This window comes from Mustela nivalis, assembly GCF_964662115.1.
Source record: "Mustela nivalis genome assembly, chromosome: 8".
In the NCBI taxonomy this organism is placed as follows: Eukaryota; Metazoa; Chordata; class Mammalia; order Carnivora; family Mustelidae; genus Mustela; species Mustela nivalis.
In genome coordinates, this window is record NC_139027.1 from 93871006 (window position 1) to 93887581 (window position 16576).

The 16576-nt window shown below is 43.0% G+C and overlaps 1 protein-coding gene across 2 annotated transcripts in view; it reads right to left on the bottom strand.

The window, feature by feature from the left end:
- Positions 1–16576, bottom strand: part of LOC309872041 (conserved oligomeric Golgi complex subunit 2-like) — a 1078599-nt gene that overhangs the window by 330416 nt on the left and 731607 nt on the right. Inside the window, exon 6 of one of the 2 annotated variants that reach the window (XM_082745625.1) lies at positions 2588–2765. The exons of the other annotated variant lie outside the window; for it this stretch is intronic. Within the exon in view, the coding sequence (XP_082601751.1) occupies positions 2612–2765 (154 nt within the window). The 3' untranslated portion in view covers positions 2588–2611. Of the gene's footprint in view, positions 1–2587; positions 2766–16576 lie in introns of those variants that run through there. 2 annotated transcript variants of the gene reach the window in all.

Below are 16576 nucleotides of genomic sequence, written 5' to 3' on the forward strand. Positions count from 1 at the left end.
TCCTGCTGAGCAGGGAGCCCAATGTGGGCCTCCATCCCAAGACCCTAAGTTCATGATCTGAGTAGAAAAACGATGCTTTAAGGACTGAGCCACCCAGGTTCCCTGCAAAACAGCATTTTTTTAAAAGATTTTATTTATTAATTTGACCGACAGAGATCACAAGTAGGCAGAGAAGCAGGCAGAGAGAGAGGGAGAAGCAGGCTCCCCACTGAGCAGAGAGCCCGATGAGGGGCTCCATCCCAGGACCCTGGGATCATGACCTGAGCTGAAGGCAGAGGCTTTAACCCACCAAGCCACCAGGCACCCCGGAAAACAGCCTTTTAAACAATATTTTTATTTTTATTTTATACATATATATGTAAACAGAGAATTGAATGTATACATATAAATATAACTTGTAAACACATTTGATATATATTTATGTTTATCCTAGGACGCAACACTGCCCTCCTGAGCAGCGCAAGAGGGTGGGTTTTTACAAAGAATCACCAAACAGCTTGACCAAACTGAATGGCCTGCCTTGCGCTGCTGCTTAAGAGAAAGCCTTGAGTTGGGAAAGGTTTGACAAATACTGAGAAAAACCAGTCAATTAATATGTTAAAAACACTACCCAACCACAGTATGAACCATTTAGACATATGGCTTTCATTTTGACTTTAGTCTCCAAAGCCTAGGGGTCCCTGGGGAAAGGGGGCAGAGGGAGAGAAAGGACCAGCTTCTCTGTGGGCCAGGTTTCTGGGGTTGCTCCCAGCCCTGCCCCCAGAGGGAATGCCCCCACCCAGGGCTTTGCTCCCAGAAGGGCCCCTCCCCCAGAAAGCCCCTTCCCAAATGGCCCTGACCTTTGGCCACACCCTCAGAGGTCCCATTATCCACACCCAACCCCCTCACACCCCCCTACCCTGCCAAGCACCGCCCTCAGAAGGGTTCTAAGGTGAAGTCAGTGTGCTTATCTCTCAATGTCTAGGAATTACTCAGTTTTATTTTTGACTTTGTGTTTTTTGAGCGAAGTGGGTGGTGTAAGGACCTACTTTATATTTTTATATTTTAGCCAGAGGCTTCCATTGAGGTTACACAATAACCTTGTTGTTTAACCCTTAAGCTGTCCCTGCTCCCCTTCTCCCAGGGGACTTACTTAAAAACAAGTCCTGGAAATCAACCTCAGGTAACAAAGCCCAAATACAAGGGTGGGTCAGGCCAGGTAAGACATCTGATCAGTGGAGGGCTGCATACTGTCTCCCTAGCTACCAAGGAGTATGGGTCCCGCCCTTTGTGAGTCTTTTGGGCGAAAATCCTAACCAAGGTGATAGGCTAGGTCAAATATCTACTAAAAGGTAAGTTGTAATTCAATTGGTCACCTAGCATCACTGTGCAGCTTTCTCTGTGTGTTACAATTTCATTGGCCACCTGTGCATGACCAGGCCCAACCGCATGGCCTATGTCCTTAAAAGCTAGTCTGTAAAGGAGAGAGGGGTTGACTTCTCTGTAAGAAAAGCGGCCCTGGCTGGTCAGTTTGATTCTTGATGCTTGGTGCAAAATAAAGCTTTGTTTGACCTTCGCTTTGTATCAGTCTCGCTCTTTTAATCATGGACCCATTATTGGGGCATAACAGGTGGGATAGTGGAGCACGTACATAGTGGAGGGGACAGCCCACTGTGGGTATCCACCATTCCTTGCCTGTACTGCTCATTTGCATGTACTGCTCACCCTGCCCGGTGAGCACAGCATGGAAATGGACACATCGTGAGTGGTGGTCAACGAGACTCGCTGACCACGTGATGTCTATGACCGAGTCAACCGGAGCTCGCCTTCCCTACAGACCAGAGCTTGCTCTGAGCACCGGCAGGAGGCAGTGGCCTCTTGTGAGCAGCCCAGAACCCTGTCTTGTCCTTTCTCACTTATGTCACCTCCTTGTGTTAGCCAAGCCTTGGAAGTGGTGACTTAGGAGGGAAGGGAAAGAAAGGCAGCCCCTTGCTCCTGATCCTGTCAAGTTCCGTACTCATCAGGAAGCCGAGGGCAGCAGGGTTGGTGGAACAGGTGTGAGTCCCCAGGTGAGGTAAAGATGGCAGAGCTGGTCTTGTGCAGGATTTCTACGGTTCTGATAAGAAGAGGGCACGTGGGTGTGCCCCAGCTGTGGAATCCCTGCGTGAATTATTTAACACTGACATTGCACCCTGCGAAGATGAATGGCATAAATCATGCCCATAATCACATTATAAAATTTTTATTTGCTTGGAATGACATTAAATGCAAATAGAAAACAGCAGCCATGCCCCTTCAGAAGATAGATGATGGAGGAAATGAGCTTTCTATTTTAGTACCTTTAACAAACACTTCCTCCCTGTTTTTGCCCAAAGGGTCCTATATCTTCATTTTGCATGGGGCTTGTAAATTATGTAGCCAGCCCTGGGGACAGCTGTGCAGTGTCTCAATGACCCAGTGCAGGGAATGGCAGGAGCCTCCCTCCTTGATACAGTAGTATTACACAAGCCCCTGAAGCTGAAACAGAACTTCAGGATAAAGTCTGGGGGGGGAGGTCCTCAAATTTCTGAGTCATGGGCTGTCATAAACAAAATAACAGCCGGGTGGCTTAGGCAACATACAATTTATTTTCTCATGGTTCTGGGCGCTGGAAGTCCAAGATCAAGGTGGCAGTAGGGTTCGATTCTTCAAACGTCTCTCCTTGGCTTGCAGATAGCTGTGTTCTCCACTCTGTCTTCAAACGATTGTCCTTCAGTCTGTACTGTCTGTGTCCTAATCTCTTCTTCCTGTAAGCACACCAGTCCTGTTGGCTTGGTGCCCACCCCCAGTGAGCTCATTTTCCCTTTATCACCTCTTTAAAAATCCTGTCTCTGAATACTGCCACATTCTGAGATGCTGGGTGTTAGGACGTCAACGTAGGAATCTGGGGGCATCCAACTAAGCCCATAACAATAGTCAAAACTGGATCCGAAACTGAAATTTAGACACATTTTAAAATGCTAAAAGTGTATATATATAATTTTTGTGGTAGGCCTGAGATGGTTGGTAGGCTGAGATGTATTTGTAACCTTTGAGGGAAACATCCTTTGGAATGATCAAAGAGAGCTTCTATGTAATTCCATACATCCACAATTAAACCCCAGAGCTTTTTAATTTGGAATTTGACTGTTTTGTGCTTGGTGGTAACCAAAACCAGCCTAGGGCTTTTCTTTTGTTTTGGCAGAAAATTAGGAGGCAGAGGACTTGAGCATTTAGACATCTTGCTGCTCTTTGGTTTAATCATACTCTACTGAGTTGCCCGAAACTAATTAAGCTCTTGTCTCTGTAGAGGAGAGATGATGTTCATTACATGTCATTGGCCACAATGTTCCTTTTTTAAATTGTTGTTAACATTTGTGTTATTTTTCAGTATAAGAGACAAGCTTTATCTTAGTTTGGGCTGATGTAACAAGAGCACCATAAACTAGGTGCTTTAAAGACATACTTATTTCTCTCAGTTCTGGAAGCTGGGAAGTCTACGATCAAGACCCTGGAAGATTCCGTGTCTGTTCAAGTGCCCACTTCCTGGGTCACAGATGACCATCTTCTCCCTATAACCTCCAAGGTGGAGGAGGCGAGGGATCTCTGTGGGGTCTCTCTTATGGAGACACTAATCTCGCCCATGAGGACTCCACCCTCATGACCTAAACATCTCCCAAGGACGCCATCTCCTAGTTATGTCCCTTTGGACATTGAGTTTTCAACTTATGAATCCTGGAGGGATACACTGTCTACAGTGAGCTTCGTCAAACATCTTTTATGTTCAAGGCACTGTTTTTTGGCAAAATTAATCATTTCCTACACATCCTTTGAAGCAAGAGTATTTCTGCACTTTGCCTTCCTTTAGAACCTTTCTCTAGAGAGGATCCTAAAAAGTTCAGAAAAGATGCAGAAGAAACCTGCTGGTTAGCTCGTTTTTCACAGTAGAGCAGAATTCATTTTGAAGTAGGTTAATCTTAGAAATCCAGGCGAAGACACTTCGCTTGAAAATCATCTCAAATGATCAGTTAGTTTTGTTAGTATGAGTAATAGTAACTATAAGATCAATAGAACAACTTTTTGTTCTACTGTGGGCCTACTGTGTGCTGGGTACCTCGGAGCACTTGAGTCGAACCATCTCGTGATCCTTTCAACAGCCCACTGAGGGTCACACTGTCTTCTCCTCCACGTTATGGATGAGCCTTAAGTCTGGGCCAGAAATGACACAACTTTCCCAAAGCCATATTGCTACTGAGGGGCCAGCTGGGATCTATGCCCACTCTGGTGCCAGAGCCTGTGATTGTAAACGTGGGCTGCACTAGTTGTTCAGAACAAAGGACTGTTCATGGAGGTGACACAGCTAACCCATGAGACCCACCACCCTTTTCCCTAAGGTCATCCCGGTACAGCCTGCAGTGATGGCCCGAGTTAAGCATTTGAACTTGGTGCTGCAGAGGGCGTGTTTTAGGGACAAGATTGGTGTTAAGGAGGTCTAATGAAGCCCAGAGGGAATGGAAGGAAACAGGACTTGGGGAAATATCTGGGTCCCTGGAGCAGTGATCTCCTTTTAATACTGTGCACCTCTCTTTCACAAAAATAAATAAATAAATAAATACATACATACATACATACATACATACATACAAAAAATATTTGCGGACATAGCACAAATTTAAGCAAATTTTTGATAAATTATAAACTCTACTACTCTACTAAATTATTATGCACATTATAAATGACATGCAAAAGCTAAACAGTTAAATGGATGACATGAAATATGAATAAAACTTATAATATTTTCTTCCAGCCCCTTACTGGACTATTTGTCAAACTCCCTTTGGAGAAGACTTTTTAAAGATTTGTTTATTTATTTATTGAGAGAGAGACAACACGTGTGTGCACATGTGAGTAGGGGGGTGGGGCAAAGGGAAAAGGAGCGAAGCAGACTCCCCATTGAGCACAGAGGCCTCACTAAGGGCTCAATCCCATGACCCTGAGATCATGACTTGAGCCAAAATTTTGAGTCAGACATTTAATCAACTGAGACACCCAGATGCCCTGGAGAAGACTTTTTAAGAAAGAGATAGGACACTGGATTTATAGCAATAATTCCTAGAATTAATCTTTAAAAGTGGGAAGATAGAAATGGTTTTTTTAAATTTTTTTAAATATTTTCTTTATTTATTCATAAGAGATGGGAGGCAGAGGCAGAAGCAGGCTTCCCGCAGAGCAGGAAGTCCAGAGTGGGACTTGATCCCAGGACCTGGGATCATGACCCTAGCTGGAGATAGACGCTGGAGATACTGATAAACCAAACTTTAGGGAAAAATACTGAACTTTACTGGGAAGATGAAGCAGAACAACAGCATATGGCAGCAACATGAGTTTTAGATAGTTGTTGGTCACCCAGAAGGCTTAAGGTGGAGAGAAAAACAAAAGGCTGTAGTGACCCAAAATTGTCCGAGTTGTGTAATTTGACCCAGGAACTTCCGGGTGACATAAAGATTTGTTTATTTATTACACGGACAGCGCCATGTGGGGACAGAGCGAGGGGGAATGAGAATTCCATACAAACGTGTGAGTGGCTCTTCTCCCATCTCCAGGGGGGAAGGAAGAGATTGGGTTTACTCCAGTAAGCATGGTGATGAGTTGGTGAGGTAGGTTGACTAGATGTCTGGACACCTGAAAAAGCCAGCTAAGGGGGCTTCCTGGCCATCTTGTCAGTGTCTTATTGAAAGCTTGTCATGTGCAAGACTTTCTTTTAACAGGTTGCCAGGTGAATTGATGTACAAATCAGACTACCGGCCCCCATGTGCCATTGCTCAGGTGGTCCATGACACAGTGCCCTGCAACTAAGGGGATGCACTTAGCATTACAGACATCGTTCTGTCTTTGTTATTTTGAAATTTAGAAAATATCTTATTAATTTGTTCACCCCAAAGAGGCAATTTATTGCTTACTATGACAGTCTTTTGGTAGAGGACACAAAACTGCTTTCTTTGTTATGAAAATCAATGTGTTACACCAATTTTCTGAAAGATAGAAATGAATTGCCTCCTTCCAGCTGGGTCAGGACATAAGTGTACCCTATGTATTGGTTTTTCAATAGATTCCATTTACAGATTGTACATGTCTCTCAATACAGAAGACATTTGCTCACATTTATGTGTAGAACATTCCCGAGCCTGGTCCAGGTTGCGGATGAAACCGTCACTCTGACTGGCAAGGCATAACGAAGAAGAGTTTTCCTGTAAACAATATGTGGTCATGGAAGGAATCAGCACTGCAATTCGTGGCTGATTCCAAAGGCTCTAAGAGGTGGTAGATGCACAGGCAAAGTGGTGACTTTTGCAGAGGAAGCAGGCTGGGGAGAGATAGCAAAACAGAAGTTTGAGAGGGCCCTAAAATCTCCTCCTGTGGGATTATTGGCCATTGAGCTTGAGAAAGGCTATGGTGAAGACTTGAAAGAGCATCAGATCAAACCCTTGGCCACTGGAGGTTGAAACTGACATGAGCAGCACTATCTCTATTCTTGACCCAAGGCCACAGGATGACAAGCTTTGCTTTTTCAATGTGGTCTCAAGTCTCTATACTGCCCTATAAAGAAAATAATACAAATAAATGCTGAGAGTGTAAAGTGTAAGCAGAGCTCCCCTTGGCCATTTCCTAAGTTTTGTCCACTCCGAAGTGAGTATCACTTTGGTGAGTGCATTGCAGGAAATGGCCTTAATGATCAATGGCAGACCTCCACTCCAGAGTGACATAAAAAGCAATCTGCACCTCCTTCCTGATTTGTCTGTAATGAAACTTGCTTTCCTCAGGTCCCAGCATTCGAGGCAGATAAATATGTTCCCTTTCGTTGGCTCTTACTCATACTTCAGCAAGATTTCCCATGTGCTTTCCTTGGCTGGCTGCGAAACTGGACCACAATTTATGGGATCTTAGGGGACAGGCGCATAGAATTCCAGTGGGATCCAGGAACAGAACCTATTTGGAGATTAGAGACCATTGCGGTGCAAAGCTTTTCTTTGAGATCGAAAGAGGTGCATGTTATGCAAATATTAGCAAGTGTAAGTTCACACTGTCTATTGAAAATTTATAGACTCATTATGGTCAAGAAGGCTGGAAGATAAGTAGATTTTGGGAAAGATTCAGGTAAATTCAGGGAGGTGGCAAATTACCCCAGGGAAAGTAGAATGGCTAAAGAGTATGGCCCAAACTTTTTAAAAAAATTTTATTCGCTTATTTGACACACAGAGAGCCAGAAAGCACAAGTGGGGGGAATGGCAGAGGGAGAAGGAGAAGCAGGCTCAGGGGAGCTGAGCAGGGAGGCAAATGTGTGGGACTCCATCCCAGGACCCTGGGATCATGACCTGAGCTGAAGGCAGACACTTAACTGACTGAGCCACCCAGGCACCCCCTGGCTCCAACTTCCAAAGATGGTGTATGAGATACCTTTGGTGGGAAGGAATGAAGATCAGCAACTGTCCTTGATTCTGCTTCTCAGGAAGGCATTGTGATGTGGTGCCCAGGACTTTGGAGACAGACACATGCTTGGTGCCCTCCGGCTCTGCCGCAAAAGCAACACCTTCCAGAGGGCAGCTGCAGGCACCGGGTGGCGTCACACAGGGTCAGACCCGGGAGGCACTCAGCCACGTACCCATTCCACCATCCTGCTGGGTTTGGAAGAGCGCTATCAAAGTCCCTGCTGCCGAAGGACCATCCAGAGTGACATGTCCCATGGGGCACGCCGGCATTCCTTTACCCCTTCAGGTTATTGGCAGCAAGGCTGGAAATTTTTTTAATTGCCTGGGAAAATGATAGCAAACAGCTCCAAAAAGGAGTTTCAGAACGCAGACTTCATACTATGTTTTGAGTACATTTCATTCATTTGGCAGGTACTGACAGGGTGCTTAAGTGCCAGGTGCTGCTGCATTAGAAACAGACTTGAGAAGTTAACAGGAGGGGGCTCCAGCCCTCAACCAGCACAAAGTTGATCAATGGATGCATGTGACAGACAGAGCACTGTGACGGGGAGTACTAGGTGCTGTCATAAGAAGGGTATGCCTGGAGTTAAGGGAACACTCGGGGGGAGCCAGCACCAACACTCGGGGAGAGCTGTGGGAAATATGATGGATGCAGATGGCTCCAGGGGAAACCAGAGAACTGCTCAGATCCCTGCTTCTTAAGAGCTCCAAGTGCCCGCCGCTTCAGAGTGGGGGCTGGGCGAGCAGGGAGCTGGGGTGGGCGCAGCGATGCCTAAGTTCTGACCTCAAGACCCTGCGCTGTTTCACCTGTCCCTTTAGGAGTACAATGACATAGGATGTCACCAACGGAGGATCTACCCCTGCATCCTGGTACTGGGAAAGCACGCGAGGGCTGCGGAGCTGAAAGCAAGAGTTGGTAGTTCCAGTAATGTGTGCAGGGTTTTAAAAAACTATATACCGGAAAATATCCGGTCTTATTTGCATGTGTTTGTATCATGCACAATTTTTAACTGCAATCCTCCTTTTACCTTCTTCCCTGTTGTTAAGACTCTCCTCTCCTCACCGCTGCCTTTGTCCCTATAATACCTGTTGACAGCCTGGTGCTCATCCATGAGCTCATTCGCCTCTATCCACGCATGCATGGGGCTCTGTCACTGTTTAACAAATATGGGCTCATTTTATCTACCTCTTGATCTAGTGCTTCCCAGTTAATAATCCCTCCTGCATAACGTCCTTCTGTTTTTATCTTCATTTTTATAAAGAATGGCTGCTCACCTTTTATCAGGTGCCTTTATTTTTTTATCAAATGCATTTATTGCTATGGTCTTAAGAGTTTTTCACAGTTAATTTAGTGATGAGGTAAATCTTATTGATTTTCTGGTCTTGAGCTCCCTTTATTTTCCTGGAATGAATCCAAGTTGGTCTCAGGATATAGTCCTTTGATAGAGGCCTGACTTCTGTTATTTGCTAACATTAGTTCAGTTTCTGTTAACTAATCTGTCCTAAGCCAGGTTTGTTAATAGCTTCCCCGTTCCTCCCTCTCAGGTTTGGGTATTAAAATTGTGCTCAGCTTCATCAAGTGAATTGACTTATTATTGTTTAATTGCCTGTTGCCATTTAACAGTAGAATGAGAATTATCCAGCTGCAAACCTGTCTGATCTTGGAACTCATCTTCTTAATTTTCCATCCTTGAATCATTTGGATGATTTTGTTTTCCTAGGAAATCATCGTTTCTTCTAGGTTATCAAATTGATTAGTATAAAGTGCCTTGCAGTTTAGTGATTCTTTTATATTATGCATTTGCTTTTATATCTCTGTTCCCAATCTTATCTGTTTTGCAACTCTCTCCCTCTCTCTGTCCCCTCCTCCCTGAAACCCCCCTATCCCCATTCCCCTTCCCTCTCCCCACCTCCTCCCACACCCCATCTTCCCCCTCTCTTATCCTTAATAGGGCATGTGAAGTTTTTTTTTATTATTATTATTTCATTAGTCTTTCATAGAAACAACTTTGAGTTTATTTGCCCCTGATATTTTTTATTAGTTTAAAAATTTATCTTTATTATAACTACTTCCTTTCTTTGGATTGAGCTGCCCTTTTCTGATGGGTTTAAATGAGTACTTTCTTTTATTTAAAAAAATGTTTGAAATTGAAGACATTTGACACTAAAGTCTCCTTAGAGTATAACTTCTCGTGTCTTCTGTAAGTTTTGGTATGAAATAGTCTCCTTTCCATTGCTTTCAAGATTTTCTTCAGTCGTCTTATGATTTCTTCTTTGACTGAAGACTGTATTTCTTAACTTGTATGTAGTTTCATTTTTTTGTTACCAGGTTATCTAATTCTGATTCTACTGGATTGTGATCAAAGAACTGTTCTTTAAATCTTTAATTTGGAAGGCTTGTAAAGGTTTCCTTTGTTGCCTAGTATGCAATTAATCTTTACAAATATGGCTTTCCTTAGGTGTAAGAAAGAAATGTTTTCCGAGGGAAATAAGGATGTCTATTTTCTTTTTCTTTTTAAAGATTTTATTTATTTATTTGACAGACAGAGATCATAAGTAGGCAGAGAGGCAGGCAGAGAGTGAGAGAGAGGAGGAAGCAGGCTCCCCGCGGAGCAGAGAGACCGATGTGGGGCTCGATCCTAGGACCCTGGGATCATGACCTGAGCCGAAGGCAGAGGCTTTAACCCACTGAGCCACCCAGGCGCCCCAGGATGTCTATTTTCTGTGTGTCCTTGTTTTTCCCTCCTTCTAGTAGATACTCCCATTTGAAAAGCTAAAATTTTACCTTGTTATTGCATTTTTAGAGTCTTCAGGTATTATGTTGTTAGATGTATACCTGCTTATACCTTTTACATCTTCTTTCCAAACTCTGCCTTTAAAAATGTCCCTCTTCATCTTAGTACCTATAACTTTAGACCCAACTTGTCTGCGATGAATTTTGCCATTCCGGCTTTCTCTTTTGCATGGTATCTCCTCACCTGATACATTCTCAATCCCTTTTGCATTTTAAGTATGTTTCTTGAACAGCGTGGATCTGTAACCTCCTGATAGGCGCTTTAATAGAAAAAGTCAGTCTGTACACATTTAAATTAATGATAAACAGTCATAATTTTATTCCTCCCATCTTATTTTGTTTTTATTTTCCCCATTTTTGATGTTTTTAATCAAGTTCATTCTTTTTGTACTTGATAAATATAGAAGTTCTTTGCATTTTTCGATGACAGCTTAATTGAGATATAATTCACAGGCCATACCACTCACCATCTAATGTGGACAATTTAATGGCTTTCACTATATTTAACTATACTATACTGAACTACCTACACATTTTCATCATCCTCAAAAGACAACTTTAGCCATCACCACCAGTCTTAGGCAACCGCTAATCTACTTTCGGTCTCTGTAGATTTAGCTATTCTGGAAATTCCATATAAATCAAATTATGCAATACGTGGTTTTCTGTGACTGACTTCTCTCAATCAGCAGAATGTTTTCAAGGCTCCTCTGTGTCGTGGCACATATCAAAATTCTATTCCTTTTCAAGGCTGAATAATATTCCACAGGCTGGATGGATCACATTTTATTTATCTCTTCATCAGTTGATGAACATCAGGGTTGTTCTCACCTTTTCACTATTACGAATAAACCCTAAACCTTCATGCACAAGTTTTTGTGTGGGCATAGTTTTTTTCTTGGCTCTATACACAGGAGTGATATTGGTGTGTCATATGGCAACTCTGTGTTCTGCATTTTGAGGAGCTACTAAACCATTTCTAATGTGGCTGCGCCATTTTCCAAGCCCACCAGCAATTTCCAGGTTCCAGCTCTTCACATCCTTCCAACACCTGCTTTTGGGGTTTTTGATAGTAGCCATCCACGTGGGTGGGAGGTGGTATCTCACCATGGTTTTGATTTGCATTTCCCGAATGATTAGTGATGTTGAGCATATTTTCACGTGCTTATTGTCCCATATATTTTATATATACCTTATATGTATCTTTAAATATATATTATATATTTCATATTTTATTTATATTTAAATACATATTTAAGAATGTAAATATACTTACATAAATATGTTTATATAAATATATGATCATGTAAAATATATTTATATATACATTTATATATTAATGTATACATTTGAATATTAGAGAAATGTATATTCAAGTTATTTGCTCATTTTTTAAGAGATTTTATTTATTTATTTGAGAGAGATTTATTGAGAGAGATCACAAGCAGGCAGAGAGGCAGGCAGAGAGAGAGGAAGAAGCAGGCTCCCTGCTGAGCAGAAAGAACGGGGCTCAATCCCAGGACTCCGAGTTCAAGACCTGAACGGAAGGCAGCAGCTTAACCTGCTGAGCCACCCAGGCGCCCCTCTTTGCTCATTTCTTAACTTGGTTGTCTTTTTATTTGAGTTGTAAGAATTCTTCACACAGTCTGAATGCATGTTCCTTATATATGACCTGCAAATATTTTCTCCCATTTAGTGGCTTGTCTTTTGACTTTGTCAATGGGGTCCTTGGAAGCACAAAACTGGGATATTTTGGTTGAGTCCCATTTATTTGTTTATTATTTTTTTTAAGTTGCTTGTACTTTGGTGTTTGGCCGAGGAGCCGTTGTTAGATTCAAGACCACTAACATTTACCTTTGTGTTTTCTTCTGAAAACTTTATCATTTTACTTTATTTTTATTTTTTAAAAGATTTTATTTATTTGAGAAAGAGACAATGAGAGAGAGCATGAGCGAGGAGAAGGTCAGAGGGAGAAGCAGACTCCCTGTGGAGCTTGGAGCCTGATGCAGGACTCAATCCGGAAACTCCGGGATCATGACCTGAGCAGAAGGCAGCCGTCCAACCAACTGAGCTACCCAGGCATCCCGAACTTTATCATTTTAATGCTTACATTTATGTCTTTGATGCATTTTGGGTTATTTTCTCTGTATGGTGTGAGGCAGGACACCTGTTTCATTATTTGCATGTGGCTGCTTGGGAGTAAAATACTGTTCTTACCCCCATTGAATTTTTGGCACCCTTGTCAAACATTAGTTGACTGTAATTTATTTTCCTTTTTTTTTTTTTTCCCATTGAGGCATTTCACGTGCCATGTATATTATATTTCTAGGAAAAAGGAATCCCAGGATTTTCCCTCCTGCCTGGATTCTTCCTTCTTCATGGTGCATGATGCCAGAAGAATTTTTCCATGCAGTGAAACCAAACTGAGGGGATGGAAATATTCTGCCACTTTTCTAGATCTTTCAGTTATACAAGTCTAGGGCTGGTCATGCCACACTTGTTTAACTTGCCCGTGAGGTACACAGCAGTTTTCCCAGCTCTGTGGTCATCAATAATTTCAAATTTGCCAATGTACTCATGCTTCGTCATCACAGTGAGGAAACGGGACGATGACTTTGGTGCAGGGCCTCCTAAGAACCTGGCCTTCGCCCCCCCTTTCAGCAGTGTTAATGTTCTTGAGGGCATCTGTGGGACATTTGTTCACACTGTTACTGCAGCACGGAAAGATGGCAGAAAAAGCTTTTTTCCCTTTTATTAATATTTGGTCTTGTTCTCCTTCCCTTTTTCATAACCGAATGCATATTTCCCCTTCGTCATTTGAAAACTGCATACTGTTCTCCAGCTGTTTTCCCCAGACGAGACCTTGTGTATCAAGAATCCTTATTTCACAGTTATTATACACAATCTTAAAGATTTATGACTGTCCGCTTATTTTACACATGCATACACACGAAGCACTAAATACGGACTTTATCTGAATGGCTAAATGTTGGCCAAGACAGAAGCCAGTTGTAGTGGGAACTGATAGGATAAAGATATAGTCTGAAGTTTTTGTTCTTTACAAAAAGCCTTCATGGGGCGCCTGGGTGGCTCAGTGGGTTAAGCCGCTGCCTTCGGCTCAGGTCATGATCTCAGGGTCCTGGGATCAAGTCCCATGTCGGGCTCTCTGCTCAGTGGGGAGCCTGCTTCCTCCTCTCTCTCTCTCTCTGCCTGCCTCTCTGCCTACTTGTGATCTCTCTGTCAAATAAATAGGTAAAATCTTTAAAAAAAAAAACAACAAAAAAAGCCTTCATGGGGCGCCTGGGTGGCTCAGTGGGCTAAAGCCTCTTGCCTTCAGCCCGGGTCATGATCCCAGGGTCCTGGGATCAAGTCCTGCATCGGATTCTCTGTTCAGTGGGGAGCCTGCTTCCCCCTCTCTGCCTGCCTCTCTGCCTACTTGTGATCTCTGTCTTTCAAATAAATAAAATCTTAAAAAAAAAAGGCCTTCATATTTTATTAAAAATTTTAGGTGTCCGAATTCAAAAGGTTAACAATTGAGTACAATAATAATAATAATAATAATATATCATCTAATAATAAAATAATAATAATTTCTCCTGCATAGTCACTGCTGCACACTAGTAAAATGAGATGTTTCTTTTCTTTTCTTTTTTAAAGATTTTATTTATTTTATTTATTTGACAGACAGAGATCACAAGTAGGCAGAGAGGCAGGCAGAGAGAGAAGGAGGGAAGTGGGCTCCCTGCTGAGCAAAGAGCCCGACGTGGGGCTTGATCCCAGCCAAAGGCAGAAGCTTAAACCACCCAGGCGCCCCGAGATGTTTATTTTCATTTGGGATTATGGAGGGGCAAGGTGTTTTTGGCTCTCCTGCTGAAGTAGGGACTCAGTCAGTATGGTCTCCACCTTTTTCCCTAAGAGTAGCTCTGGAAGATAAAGACGTCCCTCCATCTCCCAGACATGAGGGTTTGACCAGGACATGGGATGGTATAAGCTCATTGACATAGTCTCATGAACTAAGCCCTGGTTTATTGGTCACAGTCGTTCTCCAAGTATTTTCAGGAATAAACTTCAGGTGTTGCCCTTACTCTAATTTTTCTTTCTGAGATTTCTGACTGCAATCGCTACTTCCTGCAGTCACTCAAGAAGAAACGAGGCATGTGGCAGCGCAACAGTGTGTTTTTCTTTCAAGATGACAGAATCACTCTTGATTTCTGTACGCATCTCGGATTTTCATATACGAACATGGATTTTGGTGTCTACCCTGAGGAGATAATACATATGGTGTGAGCTACACATGTATTCTCATGACACGTCACCTGGGTTACCCAGAACTTTCTGGGCCCGGCAGAAAGGCAGAAACCCAGGTGAATTCCTCATTGTTCCAGCAGGCTGTCAGCCCTCAAAGGCCTTCTGGATGTGTTTGTGCATCGCAGTGTCTGCTGTGTAAGATACAGAAAGAGCACAGTAGTTCAGGGGGAAAATATTTAGGAACACATTTTCCAGGAGGAACCAGGATTCAGTTTGGGTGACTCTTGACCATTTTTCATCTTCTGACGACTGAAAGTGGTAGTTAATCTACAGTCATGGTTTTAACATGCATTTCGAATGTAATGTGAGTTTCCATCAACATAAAACTATAAGAACTGTCTTCCTAAAGGGCATTCATGTAAGGCCCGTTATTTTCCAGCTTGATTAATGAAAACAAAATTTTTCTGTAATGCTTTCTTCCTACTCTGTATTAGTTTTCAGGACTGGATTGAAAGTGATTTATTGTGGATAGGGTTATACCTGCTCGTGGAATTTTTTTCTGTTCCTGGGTTTTTAAAGGTGGCAGAGTTGACTTTCTGATTTTAATTCATCTTCACTAGATGAAGAATTCACAAATAGGACTTTTTCTTGAAATAACCATAGCCTGGGGGCGCCTGGGTGGCTCAGGTCATGATCTCAGGGTCCTGGGATTGAGTCCCACATCGGGCTCCCTGCTCAGTGGGGAGCCTGCTTCACTCTTTGCCTCCCCCTCTGCTTATGCTTTCTCTAATAAGTAAATAAATAAATAACCTAAAAAAAAAAGAAGTTGTATTTGACTGGAGCTTCATGTGGAGTGACAGATCAACAGAAAGACAAAGGAATAAGAGACAGGAAGCAATGAAGGAAAACACAGAGGCGCACAGTATAGACAGATGTTCCTCGGCTTATGACAGCCTCGGCTTCTAATAAACCCATTGTTCAGCTGGAAATCTCTTTAGTTGAAAATGCATGGAAAACACCTAAGCGACTGAACATCAGAGCTTAGCCCCGCCAAACTTAAATGTCTTGAGAACACTTACAGTATTGCACAGTTGGGCAAAATCCTCTAACACAAAGCCTATTTCACAATAAAGTGTCTGGTATCTCATGTAACTTACTGAACACTGCACTGAAAGCCAGAACAGGACGGTTCAAGTGTGTTGGTTGCTGACCCTCGTGATCACGTGGTTTGCCTGGGGGCTGTGCTCGCTGTCCCTGCCCAGCATTACAAAAGAGGACCCTACTGTAGATCGCCAGCCTGGGAAAAGATCCAAACTAAATGCATATCACTTCTGCACTATTATAAAAAGTCAAAAAACCATAAACTGAACGAAGGTGAAGTCAGGGATCTTCTGTACCAGGTGTTTTAGGGAAGGTCAAGTGCTCCTGTCTGGCCAGGAACCATAGTGGTATGGGGGAAAGTTCCACAGTAGAAAGTTCTACAGCGGAGAACCACTAGGACTCAAGCACCAATGGTCACAGGTTACGCCAGGAAGACTGGATGCTCTTCTGTGGGCGATGAGAAGCGACGAGCGACTCAGGAAGGCTGAAGAGCTCTGGGCAGGTGGGACACCTGAGGGCTGCAATGAAGAGGGACAGGTGGAGCTGGGAGACCAGGTGGGGAGAGCCCACTACCCTCGAACAAAAGGCAACAAAGGTCTGGACTGGGATGACGGAGATGGTGGAAGGTAATGGGATATTCATGAAACAGAACTGGAAAGCCATGGAAATGAAATAAGAGAGGGAGGGAAAACCGTTCATGACTTTAATTGCCATCAGTATAAAACGTGTTGAATTAAAATGAATTGGTATTTCTAGACCGATGATGACATCACAATAATGGAAGGAAACCAATTTTGATTTTGAGCCTGGTTAAGGAGACAGTATAGACAAGAGAAAAGCAGAGGCTCTGGAGTCACACAAATGTCACTGTTGAGATTCGTCCCCACTCTTCATTCCCTTCCCTGTAAACCCAGGCAAGTGACACCTGCCTCACAGCACTGGTAACAAA